Raw genomic sequence first — 12,936 nt, 5'->3', positions numbered from 1 at the left:
AATATTATGGATTCTATATACAAAATTTACACCTAGTGTGAAGTGAGCGGTGCTATTTTTAAATTCAAAGCTTGGCCAATGTGACCCTGGGTAGAGGGTCTCAACAGGGCTGAAAATTAAGGCCCGGCCCTAACTGGACCAGCCTGAGGCCCTACCCGGCCCAACTAGTTAGCATACATTTTAGGCCCTACCCGGCCCGAAAACGTCGGGTCGGGTTTTGAAAGAATTTAGTAATAAAATAAAATATATATTTTCTCTTTTCATTGAGCCCGAGGCCCTACCCGTAACCCGGCCCAACTAATTAGCATACATTTTAGGCCCTATACCCTACCCTAAATGTCGGGTTCGGGTATGGTCGGGTTTGGGCAGAATTTGTCAACTCTAACCCTGGGTGTTCTGCATTTAAAAAATCACACCCAATGTGAAGTGATCGGTGGTCGTGCTTGCATAACGTCTTCAGACTAGGATTTGAGTCTAGGATGTACAGGCTATGCTACACACACACATTTTGCTATGGCAAAACGCTGAGGAAAAAGGCTACAGACACGCACAGTCTAGGATGTATACATGCTATGCTACACACACACGTTTTGCTATGGCAAAACGCTGAGGAAAAAGGCTACACACACGCACAGTCTAGGATGTACAGGCTATGCTACACACACACGTTTTGCTATGGCAAAACGCTGAGGAAAAAGGCTACAGACACACGCACAGCCACTCTATGGAGCGGTTTACCACCGCTCAAAAAATATTTTATGCTCCCTAGTGTCAGTCTGGAACCAAAAGTACTTCCAGGAATCTAAATGATTCAGCCATCTCTGGATTATTTCCACATAGCTTCAAATCACAATTTTCTGTGAAAAACATTACTTAAGAACCCCAAAAAATCTACTTGATTTATTCCCTCTAGTAAACAACAACATGATTCAATCAGAGCCCCATCATCTGCAATTAATTATCTTCCAAAATCCGGATATACATGTATCATGATTGAAAGTAATATAAGACTCGCACTCCCCCTATGGCGTTCCATTCTCTACCTCATATTTATCTTTACCTGTATTGTTAATTTATCCAAAAAGTGTGTAACTTTATCAGAAGCCCCTCCTTCCATAGCATTAATGGTATCTTTGCTGTCGGGCAGAAATCTTGTATCTCAATTTTTGATGTTTGAGCGGTGCTATACCCTCCTACATCCGGCTTTGTGCTTTTGTCCTGTGTCTGTCCGTAAATGAAATTCATAAAAAGCACCCTCACTTCACTGGGTGATTTTTTGAAACGGTGAAAGCCGCTTCCAAGGAGTGGATTTGTGTGTATCGTGCATCCAGACTTGAGGATTGGTCAAGCTTCACATGACAATTTGGCCCTCCAGATAAAATCATTCATTCATTCAGAATTCATAAAAATATAGAACTAAAGCACATAGAAAGTAGAATGTATAGATCTAGAACACAAAATGTAAAGATCTAGAACACAGATTTCATAGCTCTAGAACACATAGAATAAAAGTTCACCGCTTCACTTTTACACAAATTAACGCCTTACTTTATCGTACCTATAGTTGTGAGCTGGTGGCGTGACATCGACTACATGCTTTTTCAACAAATAAAAGGGCTGCTGTTAATTAATTCATTATTTATGCACATATACCTTAATTCATCGTCTAAGCTAAATATTGGATCTAATCCTGAATCGACACCCTGAAATGATGTGCTGTTTTCCTTCCCTGACTTCCTTATGGGAACAATGACCACCTCTTTCCATCTCACAGGTATTCTACCTGCCTCCTACACTTTGTTATACAGTAATACTGTCATACCTTGCTCAGCCCTTCTTCACTGAGGTGTTTAACCATTACATTTCATATTTTCAGATATTATATCATTCATGCCCCTTCTTCCTGAACAAAGGTTTTAGTAAATAGATCAGCTTTGTCCTATTTACTTACTTACAACTTACTTCAATATGTTAGTAGGCTACTGGATTCCCTTCTATACCCTCCCATCCTTTTGATCATACCCAATACCTCTCCTACTGGGGTTGTGTTCCCTATTGTCACAAAACCTTCTCCAATATGTCCCTTTTTGCCTGTCTTTTGTCCCTACTTTACCACACACCGGCTGCTCTTTTCCGTAATCTATCATACAGTATGTTGAACGTTATGGGTTCTCTTCAATAGTTTAAATGCCTTATTTATCTTTCTTACTGCCTCAACAGTATCTTCTATCTTTCCTTTACTCTTGGGGATTTTGATCTAATTGCAGCAAAAGCTAACTACAGTCCTCCTTGGATCGATATGAAAAACCCACAGCTGTTCTGCAAGTGGTGTTCAGGTCGATTTCGGTAGTCTCATTTGTCTCAGAGAGATTATAATCGCACAATTCTCATTCAAATACATAATCGCCCTCAACATGTTCATTTTCTGTGTATTTCTGCTCCACTTCCGCTGTGGTTTCCCTCACTTTATTTGTGAACACAGTGAAGGACTGCAGAGTTACCCCGCTGATGTGAAGATGTGAATATGAGAAGCCTGTTGTGTTTGACATAATCTTACATCCAGAGTGTACCACGGCCATAAGTAATAATTTCCGATGCGGAAAGGCTTAAACACAAACCAAAGAAACACTTAGTTAAAAGAGGGACACAGCCCTTTGGACCACCGCTCGGTATCAGAGGCCACAGTGAAAGCTGAGACCGCGCCGGAAGCGGAGGCTCCTCCGGGAGGTAGTCTGGTAGATCTGTGATGTGCTGGACCTCCACTCCAGCGGTGTTCAGCTGGACAAGAACCTCCTCTCCTGCCTCGTTCTCTACCACCTGCTGGGCTGACATCACCTTGGTGGCAGCGATGGCCGACGCCAGGCTCTCAGTGGGTAGGTCTGAGCGAACGCGGACCGTGCATCTCTTGGAGGCCATCTGGAACGTGAAGCTGATCACTCCTTTGACTCTCAGAAGAGCTTGCTCGCACAAGGCTCGCTGGTCAGCGTTGTCCAGACCCTGGATGTGTAAAGTGACGGACTTGGCATTCTTGTTGGTGGAGTTGAAGAACTGGGGCTTCTTCCGTCTATGCGTCTCTGGTGTGTGCGGTACAGGGCTGTCAGGAGCACTGAGGATACTGTACACCTCTTTGGCCAGGGTCACAATGCCAGCAGACAGACTAGTGCTCTCCATCAAGTTCTCCAGGCTCGCCATCATACCCAACTCACTCCTCATGGCGGCGATGTTAGGGGCCAACTCGGCTAAGTATCGTAGGGTCTGCAGGGTGGCAGTCAGTACTTCAGGGTCCTTCCGGTTCCGGTCCAAGAACAAAACCAGACCGGGCAGACAGCCCTCGTCCTGGACTATCACCAGTCTGTTCCGTGGGTCAGAAGCCAGGTCCCGCATCTGAGAGACCACATTCAGAGGAGTAGTCACCATATTTAACATACATTAGAACCAATTCTGAAACACATGCCTTTGTGATAATCACTTATTATAACAGTCAAGAGACAACTAAAATGTAAGTAGGCTACCATGAAATGATAAATGTAAAAACTTAAATCAGCTATTTCTTTCCGTCTTTGCAATTCAGGAATTGTTATGGTCTTACTTACCAGCAGATGGGCCTGACTTATCCTTGTGTCAAAGTTATTCCTTGAAGACCTGTGGATGTAGGATATATTTGAAGTTCTATAAGATAGACATTTTATGAGGTCAGTGTAAGCAAGTAAGGACTGCAGTTGGTTATAAGCTGGGTATGACGCTCTCAACATGATGAGGTCACATGCCCAAATATGGCATTTCGGGTCAGTCTTGCCGAGATATGGAGTTCCATAGTGTCAGACTGTCCTCTGGGTCAGTTCAGTTCCATAGAGTTATACGGTCAGTTCAGACAGACACAGCCACCGAGGGGAGCAGAGTAGGTCTGAGGAGAGATTTCAGCACAACGGACAATGCCTATGGCAGTATGTGCCTGTTCACATTCTCAGTCAGCTTGATGACATCTGTGGGAGGTGCTGACAGCTGTGGTCTGATCAACCTTATAAAAAGCTCTCCTTGGTGAAAGACGCACTGCCATTATTACAGGCTACTGTCCAAAATCTAACCCATTGCCAACCTCATCCGCTACCCAACCAGACCTCACCATTACCTGATCTTTTCACTTCTAGGAGGCGCCAGTTAGAGGCCTTCCCATGCCATACCTGAAGGCCTTGTATAAACTCTCTGTGCCCCCTCTGTAGAAATCCATGCCGTTACGCCACATCTCCGGTATTCACTTGCTTACGCTTAGATCAGTGTGGTATAGCTCAGAAAATAGCCGACCTCCAAGCTCACAACACATCGCGCTGCGACGCGTTGTGAGCTTGGAGGTCTGTTATTTTCGATATTTTCACCAAAAAGCCCTTTTAGAAATGTCAACCCCTGCCTCTCTAACATTCTCTGCGCGTCCCTGGCCACTGCCTTTTCTCCGGCCAGGCCGCAGTGCTCGTTCTCCTCCTCCTCTCAACCAGCTCCTCTCTGTCAAACAGCTCACTCTGACTCTCTCAAACCAGCTGATGTCAGGAATTCATGAATGACACAATCTGTCTCAAGAGAGACATGCAGAGGCAGCAAGTCTGTCAGTCACCATAATGCTGTCCCATGTATTGACATTAGATGTTAGCTCACAGTCTTTGCTTGGAGTCCAAATAGAAAGGTGCAATTCTGGGAAATTGCAAGTGTGGTATTGCGCCCGCTCCGCCCGTTTTATTATATTACTAAGATATTATGATGACACGTGAAACTTGGCCTATCATGGAGATTGGCCCATTTATAGTCTGGTTGGCTGAAATCAGCCTCAAGCTTTTTGGACTTAATGTCCATTTATGCCCATCTGATTGGCCACGGGCATAGATGGTCCCTCTCGTGGCTCTTATAAATGCCTTGATATTATGACTTCACCCTTTTCCCCTCACTGTTTGGCTATAAGCCCGTAGCCCGTGATTGGCTACGGGCATAAACACAGACAGACATACAAAGTTTTTACTAATTTATGTATGGCCCGTATGGCCTACTTGTGCGCCAGCAGAGCGTGCCTTGGAATTTATATCATGCCGCACTTGTTGATGGTCACCAAGAATGCTGGTCCCTCTTTGGCTGTTGATGGTGATGATTGTTGCGACCATAGGTCGCATTTACTACCAAAACCTCCACGGGCTGTCCGTGAGTGAGTCAGTCACACGTCACACTTGTGAGTGAGTCAGTCCGTCAGTCACACGTCACACTCTTGCCCTACTCATATCTCTGCAACCGTTGCCCCGATCCATGCCAAATTTTGCACACACACTCCTTACCTGCCAAACTACAACCTCCAAGGACCCGCGGAGCTCCAGGGACCCCCAGATGTAAAAAATGACCAAATGTGCTAAACTGACCAAATGACCACCCCAACGGGGCTGCTCACGGGGAATTCCCGGGGACCACCGACTCCTGGTGCTCCAGAACGGATGCAAACGTGGTGGCGCCCCCAGTGGAGGACCCCCTACACTGCAGCTCACATAAAATGCCGTAACTCCGGCTAGGAGCGACCGGGACAGCCGGGGCCGGTACCTATTCGTCCGCCTTGGCGGCGCGGAGACCCCACCCCTCATTTCTCACATGGCCCTCTTCTAGCGCCACCATGAGGCCGATTCTTGCAAAACACATTTTTGGACACTGCTCCTACAATTTTTGCCCCAAAATCACGCAAATCGGTACACAGTATGTCTACACTCAGCCCATCAACATGAATCTCTCCCATATAGCGCCACCTCCAGGCCGATTTTTAAAAACACATTTTTGGACACTGCTCCTACAGATTTTGCCCTAAAATCACGAAAATCACTACACAGTATGTCTACACTCATGTCATCAACATGGATCAGGAAGATTTTGGCAAAACAAATTTTTGCCCTATTTGTGGAGATAAGTGACCTACGGTCGCTTATCTCCCGATTAGGGAGTCTTACTGGTTTGTTATTTAGCTGTTGATGATTCTGCTGTTGATGTACTGACATATCTTGTTTATTATTGTGATGTTTTATCTGCTTATTGTAAGTCGCTTTGGATTAAAAGCGTCTGCTAAATGCCTAAACTGTAAACTGATGATCACCCAGTTGATGACTTCACTCTATGTTATTTCAAGGGTTTTCCCATTTCCCAGCGGTGTTCAGATGGACAAGAACCTCCTCTCCAGCCTCGTTCTCTACCACCTGATGGACTGACATCACCTTGGTGGCAGCGATGGCCGACGCCAGGCTCTCAGTGGGTAGGTCTGAGCGAACGCGGACCGTGCATCTCTTAGGGGCCATCTGGAACGTGAAGCTGATCACTCCTTTGACTCTCAGAAGAGCTTGCTCGCACAAGGCTCACTGGTCAGCGTTGTCTAGCCCCTGGATGTGTAAATTGACGGACTTGGCATTCTTGTTGGTGGAGTTGAAGAACTGGGGCTTCTTCGGTCTATGCATCTCTGGCGTGTGCGGTACAGGGCTGTCAGGAGCACTGAGGATACTGTACACCTCTTTGGCCAGGGTCACAATGCCAACAGACAGACTAGTGCTCTCCATCAAGTTCTCCAGGCTCACCATCATAGCCAACTCACTCCTCATGGTGGCGATGTTAGGGGCCGACTCGGCTAAGTATCGTAGGGTCTGCAGGGTGGCAGTCAGTACTTCAGGGTCCTTCCAGTTCAAGAACAAAACCAGATCGGGCAGACAGCCCTCGTCCTGGACCATCACCCGTCTGTTCCTTGGGTCAGAAGCCAGGTCCCGCATCTGAGAGACCACATTCAGAGAAGTAGTCACCATATTTAACATAGACTAGAACCAATTCTGAAACACAGGCAAGTAAGGACTGCAGTTGGTTTTAAGCTGGGTATGACGCTCTCAACATGATGAGGTCACATGCCCAAATATGGCATTTCGGGTCAGTCTTGCCGAGATATGGAGTTCCATAGTGTCAGACTGTCCTCTGGGTCAGTTGTGTTCCATAGAGTTATAAGGTCAGTTCAGATAGACACAGCCACCGAGGGGAGCAGAGTAGGTCTGAGGAGAGATTTCAGTACCACAGACAATGCCTATGGCAGTATGTGCCTGTTCACATTCTCAGTCAGCTTGATGACATATATGGGAGGTGCTGACAGCTGTGGTCTCATCAACCTTAGGCTAAAAAATCACACCCAATGTGAAGTGAGCGGTGGTCGTGCTTGCATAATGTCTTCAGTTGGTAATTGGTGATGTAATACAGGCTACACACACACATTGCTATGGCAAAACGCTGAGGAAAAAGACTAGGATATAGGTCTAGGATGTAATTGGTGATGTAATATGGCTACACACACATATTGCTATGGCAAAACGCTGAGGAAAACACATATGGCAAAACGCTGAGGAAAAGTGGCTACAGATAGGTCTAGGATGTAATTGGTGATGTAATATGTTGTAATATGGCTACACACACACACACACACACACACACACACACACACACACACACACACACACACACACACACACACACACACACACACACACACACACACACACACACACACATATTGCTATGGCAAAACGATGAGGAAAACACATTGCTATGGCAAAGCACTGAGGAAAAGTGGCTACAGATAGGTCTAGGATGTAATTGGTGATGTAATATGTTGTAATATGGCTACACACACACACACACACACACACACACACACACACACACACACACACACACACACACACACACACACACACATATTGCTATGGCAAAACACTGAGGAAAACACATTGCTATGGCAAAACGCTGAGGAAAGGTGGCTACAGACACACACACAGCCACTCTATGGAGCGGTTTACCACCGCACAAAAAGCTGCAAGTCTATCTTCAGAAGGTGCTCACTCTCCTTCGTGAAAGACGCGTCGGGCAGTAAGCTATGCACTCCAACTTGATGGTTTAAGTTAGGTTCTGTGAAACATCTGGACAATCACGTAGCAGCCACTATTACGGGCTACTGCCCCAAATCTAACCCCATTGCCCACCTCACCCCCTACCCAACCAGACCTCACCATTACGTATTCTTTTCACTTCTAGGAGGCGCCAGTTAGAGGCCTGCATGGAACCTTGCAGCTAATGTTAGATGTTGTGATGTCATTGTGGACATCATCAATGACATCCATATAGGGTCCACTATAACCATATATATATATAATGTCCACCACCACCTGATCGCTTCGTTGCTCAACAATGGCAGCTGAACTGAGCTCATCTTTCATGAACCCATTTAAAGATTTTCTGGTGACTTGTGTCATGCCAAAGTCATGCTACGACAAGTTCTTCCTCAACTTGGACTTTCTCAACGTGCCATGCTTAAAGATCGTATTAAGCAAAGGCCTGGGGATTGGCATCATCCTGGGCTCTGTCCTCGTGAAACTACCTCAGATCTTGAAGCTGACAAGGGCTAGGAGTGCTGAGGGCCTGAGCTTTAGCTCTGTGCTTCTGGAGCTGTATGCGACCACGGGGACCATGGCCTACAGCATAGCCAACAGCTTTCCTTTCAGTGCATGGGGCGAGGCACTCTTCCTCGTCCTGCAGACGGTGACCATCGGGTTCCTCATCCAGCACTATGCGGGGAAATCCGCCCGGGGTCTTCTGTTCCTGGTCGTGTATTTTGGCCTGCTCGTCACGCTCCTGTCCCCCGTCATGCCCGTGTCAGTGATCACCGGCATACAGGCCTCTAACGTGCCAGCGTTGATCGCCGGCAGGCTGATCCAGGCGGCCGCTAACTTCCGAAACGGCCACACAGGCCAGCTGTCGGCTGTTTCCGTGTTCCTGCTTTTTGCGGGATCTCTCGCTCGCATCTTCACCTCAGTGCAGGAAACGGGAGACGCGCTGATGGCCCTCACCTACGTCATATCCTCTGCCTGTAACGGCATCATCGCCCTCCAAGTACTGTACTACACAAACAGCAATTCTGAACAGAGGAAGCAGGCGTAGATGGATACAGACACGATGCTAAATAATGAAGTGTCCAAAAATGTGTTTTGCAACAATCAGCCTCATGGTGGCGCTAGAAGAAGGCCATTTGGGAAATGAGGTTGTGGCTTGGCAGCCAGGTGTGTGTGCAAAGTTTGGCATGGATAGGGGAAATGGTGGCGGAGATATGAGTAGGGGAAAAGTGTGACGTGGCGTGACTGACAGACTGACTGACTGACAGCCGGTGGAGGTTTTGATAGTAACTGCGACAAAAAAATAAAAAAATCTTTTGAAAATAGCAGATCTTCAAGCTCATTGGTCGCAACGTGACGCAAAAAGAAGAATATAAACATAAAGTGTCGAAAAGCTATTGCAAAAAAGAATATATACATAAAGTGACCACGAAACATTCAACGCTCAGAAGTGACACGTCAGTGACGTCACACACACACACACACACACACACACACACACACACACACACACACACACACACACACACACACACACACACACAAAAGCTATACTCAAAGCACAACTTAACAGTATCAAACAAAAAAAAGTGCACATAACAGTCAATGCTAAGTCCCATGTATTGACATTAGATAAACACAGACAAGACATACAAAGATTTTTACTAATTTATGTATGGCCCGTATGGCCTACTTGTGCGCCAGCAGAGCGTGCCTTGGAATTTATATCACGTCGCACTTGTTGATGGTGACGTCACCAAGAATGCTGGTCCCTCTTTGGCTGTTAATGGTGATGATCACCCAGTTGATGACTTCACTGTTATTTCAAGGGTTTTCCCATTGAATGGCATAAGCACAGACACACACACAGACATACTACGTATGCTATTTGACTACTATACTCAAATAAATTCAAAAATAAATTAAGGGAACATTTTGTTCCTCTGTCACAAATGACAGAGGCACACTCAACTGTGCTAAAGGGAAGTGGACCAATTGCAGGGGTGATTTGGAAAGAGACGCAGCCAGCCCGGGCAGCATTTATTTGTGAAGTCAGACAGTGCTCTAGCAGAGCAAAGCCACAGTATCTCACCGTGTTCCCTCTATTTATCCTTTACTAAAGGAAATTACTACTACCATGACCTCTAATTCCAATCTGTCCAATATGAGACGACTTGTAGAACAACTGAAGCTTGAAGCCAGTGTGGACAGAATCAAGGTAAAAGAAACCAAACATTATCTTATATACTATAAGTAGCCTATAGAGACTAGATTTTCGTACTTAATTATGCTGTATATACTGTACATTCAGTACAGTATATACAGCATAATTAGTGATACTGTGATACCTGCATTCATGATATAATGGAAAGAAATCATCTTTTGTTCTGCTACAAGGGTGGATATGGATATGTTGACACGGCTAAATATAATGGGGCATTTTTTACCAAGAACCACTTAAGCTCCGCATTTCATAATTCGTCATGGGACAGTGTCGCATTGTGAAAATAGCCGATCTTTGTGAGCTATGTTTTAAAAAGAATATGTTGAAAGTGGTTAATTGGTTACATTATATTGCAACCTAAACAGTTTGTATCAAATATGTTTGTGGTTGTCAAACTTTCATGTCAAGGACCCCCAAATTAATATACTGTATGTATTTGGCCGCAGACCCCCATCTGGAAATAATTTGTGCCAGGGACTCCCATATACAACATTGTTAAAATTGTTACAAAATACAAATGTTCGAAAGAATTAATATTTTCAGCATGCAACCACGGGTAAAACCACCATCAAGGCCCGACAAAAACCTGTAGATTTAGTCGAATAAAATCATATGGTATTTACTTAGTCGACTAAAACTAGACTAAAACAAAAGAAATTCAGACTACTAAAATATGACTAAAACTAAATGGAATTTTATTCAAAAGACTATGGAAGAAAAATCACAATAGTGTGCAGTGCTATTCTGAGCTTCATTAAGCGTCCCTCGAGGCTTGGCCAATGTGATCCTGGGCGTACAACAAAATTTAGACAAAGCCAGATATTGGAGCTTAGCACCGCTCAAAAAACGAAATCAAAATTTGCTGTCAAAATCAGAAGCGTCAATTGGGTATGGCAGCTGCCATAATAGCGTGGCTACTTAAAATAAATTCATCATGCCTGTTGCTAAGGTATGGCAACATGACTGGTGTCTAGACCAGGGGTCTTCAACAGGGGGTCCGGGACCCCTAGGGGGTCCTCAGAGTTACTACAGGGGGGCCTCCAAATCTTTGTATGATAGAAACCTTTTTTCTCTTTTTTTATATTAACCACTTGAACCCTAACGTCCATATTCGGAGAACTTAGCCAAAAATAGCAGATCTACAAGCTCACAACAAAGAGGTTTGGTGTAGAGGGGAAAAAAGAGAACACTAAGTACAGACAGAGTGAAAGGTCAAGTTTATTAAGTATTGACGGTTCAAGTGGTTACATATCTGATAACACAAATTGACATGAATCCAAAATACACTGATGATTGTGCTGTCAAACGATGAAACTATATGGAATCTGGGGGTCCCTGCTTCATCTCTCTCTCAGCTAAGGGGTCCTTGGCCTGAAAACATTGAAGACCCCTGGTCTAGACGCCAGTCATTGAGACCAGTCAAGGTCTTGCAACATGACTGGTGTCTAGACGCCAGTCATTGACACCAGTCAAGGTATTGCAACATGACTGGTGTCAAGACACCAGTCATGTTGCCATACCTTAGGCTTTTGCTGAACTGACGCCACTGGTCAAAATCAACACTATTCCAGCGTTTCTCCCCCTCCAGGTATCCCAGGCTGCTGCAGAGCTGCAACAGTACTGTCTGCAGAATGCAGGCAAGGATGCACTGCTGGTTGGCATGCCCACTGGCAGCAACCCTTTCAGAGAACCCCGGTCCTGCCACGTTCTGTAGAGCTCACACCGCCAGCCAAGGTTCCTGAGGCTTAATAACAACCATATGATTAACATGTTTGTTTATAGCTTTTCTTCTTTCAGCGTTGAATATACTGACATGACAAAATAATGCATTTGTTTGCAGGAGAATGTGAGCAAACGTGCATTCAGCGGAAGCAACTTACTGAAGATGGAAGAATTTTCCACCTGTGTCAAGGCATTTAACATTTTGTCTGAAATGTGACATTCTTTTATAACATGATGAATTTTGTACTAAAAATGTGTTATTGATGATGGTGATGATGATTGTAATATTGTTTCCAACTTATTTTTTATGTTATTTTTTACTGTATATCACATTAAAGCAGACTTGTGATTTCATTTCTTCTTTTTTTTTACAATCCATATTAAATATTTTGTCACTTCTTCACTTGATCAAAATGTCTTTACGATGTCGTCTTATTATTCATATCACCTTGTAGGCTCATCCTACAGTACAAATGGAAATGTCATAGAGTGTGGATATCTATGGATCAGACAGAGAGGATGTTTATAGCTGTGCTCTAAATTGCCACATCTGAGCTTCCTGGTCTAGAGACTAAAGTTAGGAGCACAGGCAGCAAGAGGAAGCCGAGTCTTCCTGTTGGAAACTGCAGCACAAACTCCCATCACAAGTGGTGTAAAGTAACATTTACTTAAGTGCTGTACTTAAAGGGAAAGACCACCCATTTTCAATATTGAACTATGTCATTAATATAACTTAGAGGAGTTGTGGAAAATGAAAAAAAGTTCCCCCCTTCTGTGTTGCCTAGAACTGGAAGATTGATTTTGGGGTTTGTATTGTAAAGTACAACGGTGTGATGTCATCAAGTTGTATTTTACAATATAAACAGCAAAATCAATCTTCCAGTTTTGACATGTAAAAAGTAAAAAATATAATGTACATTAACCACTTCCTATTTTATACCTAGGCCATTTGAAAATAGTCGAGCTCACAATGCACAGATCTACTATGAGCTTGTAGATCTGCCATTTTCAAACATTATACTTTTACTTTTGGTACTTTAAGTACTTTTTGGATGCCAATAC

The 12,936-nt window shown here is 44.5% G+C and overlaps 3 protein-coding genes and 1 pseudogene across 4 annotated transcripts; 2 read left to right on the top strand and 2 right to left on the bottom strand.

The window, feature by feature from the left end:
• Positions 1-2,553: 2,553 nt before the first annotated feature.
• LOC308299789 (armadillo repeat-containing protein 1-like) lies at positions 2,554-3,417 on the bottom strand (the record flags this gene model as incomplete). The annotated part of the gene is made up of 1 exon (XM_080743575.1): positions 2,554-3,417. One exon carries the CDS (start codon positions 3,415-3,417, stop codon positions 2,554-2,556), a length of 864 nt encoding a protein of 287 aa, XP_080599701.1.
• A 2,720-nt stretch (positions 3,418-6,137) lies between these two features.
• Positions 6,138-6,803, bottom strand: LOC308299788 (armadillo repeat-containing protein 1-like; annotated as a pseudogene). Its single transcript has one exon. The product of its transcript is annotated as an armadillo repeat-containing protein 1-like (transcript).
• Positions 6,804-8,226: 1,423 nt separating this feature from the next.
• On the top strand, positions 8,227-8,976 carry LOC308299787 (mannose-P-dolichol utilization defect 1 protein-like; the record flags this gene model as incomplete). The annotated part of the gene is made up of 1 exon (XM_080743574.1): positions 8,227-8,976. The coding sequence occupies one exon, from the start codon at positions 8,227-8,229 to the stop codon at positions 8,974-8,976; it is 750 nt and encodes a 249-aa protein (XP_080599700.1).
• A 1,089-nt stretch (positions 8,977-10,065) lies between these two features.
• On the top strand, positions 10,066-11,866 carry gng10 (guanine nucleotide binding protein (G protein), gamma 10; the record flags this gene model as incomplete). The annotated part of the gene is made up of 2 exons (XM_080742955.1): positions 10,066-10,146; positions 11,741-11,866. 2 exons carry the CDS (start codon positions 10,066-10,068, stop codon positions 11,864-11,866), a joined length of 207 nt encoding a protein of 68 aa, XP_080599081.1.
• Positions 11,867-12,936: the final 1,070 nt, after the last annotated feature.

This window comes from Nannobrachium achirus (assembly GCF_963921795.1).
Source record: "Nannobrachium achirus genome assembly, chromosome: 15".
Lineage (NCBI taxonomy): Eukaryota > Metazoa > Chordata > Actinopteri > Myctophiformes > Myctophidae > Nannobrachium > Nannobrachium achirus.
This window is presented reverse-complemented; position numbering and strand designations above follow the sequence as displayed.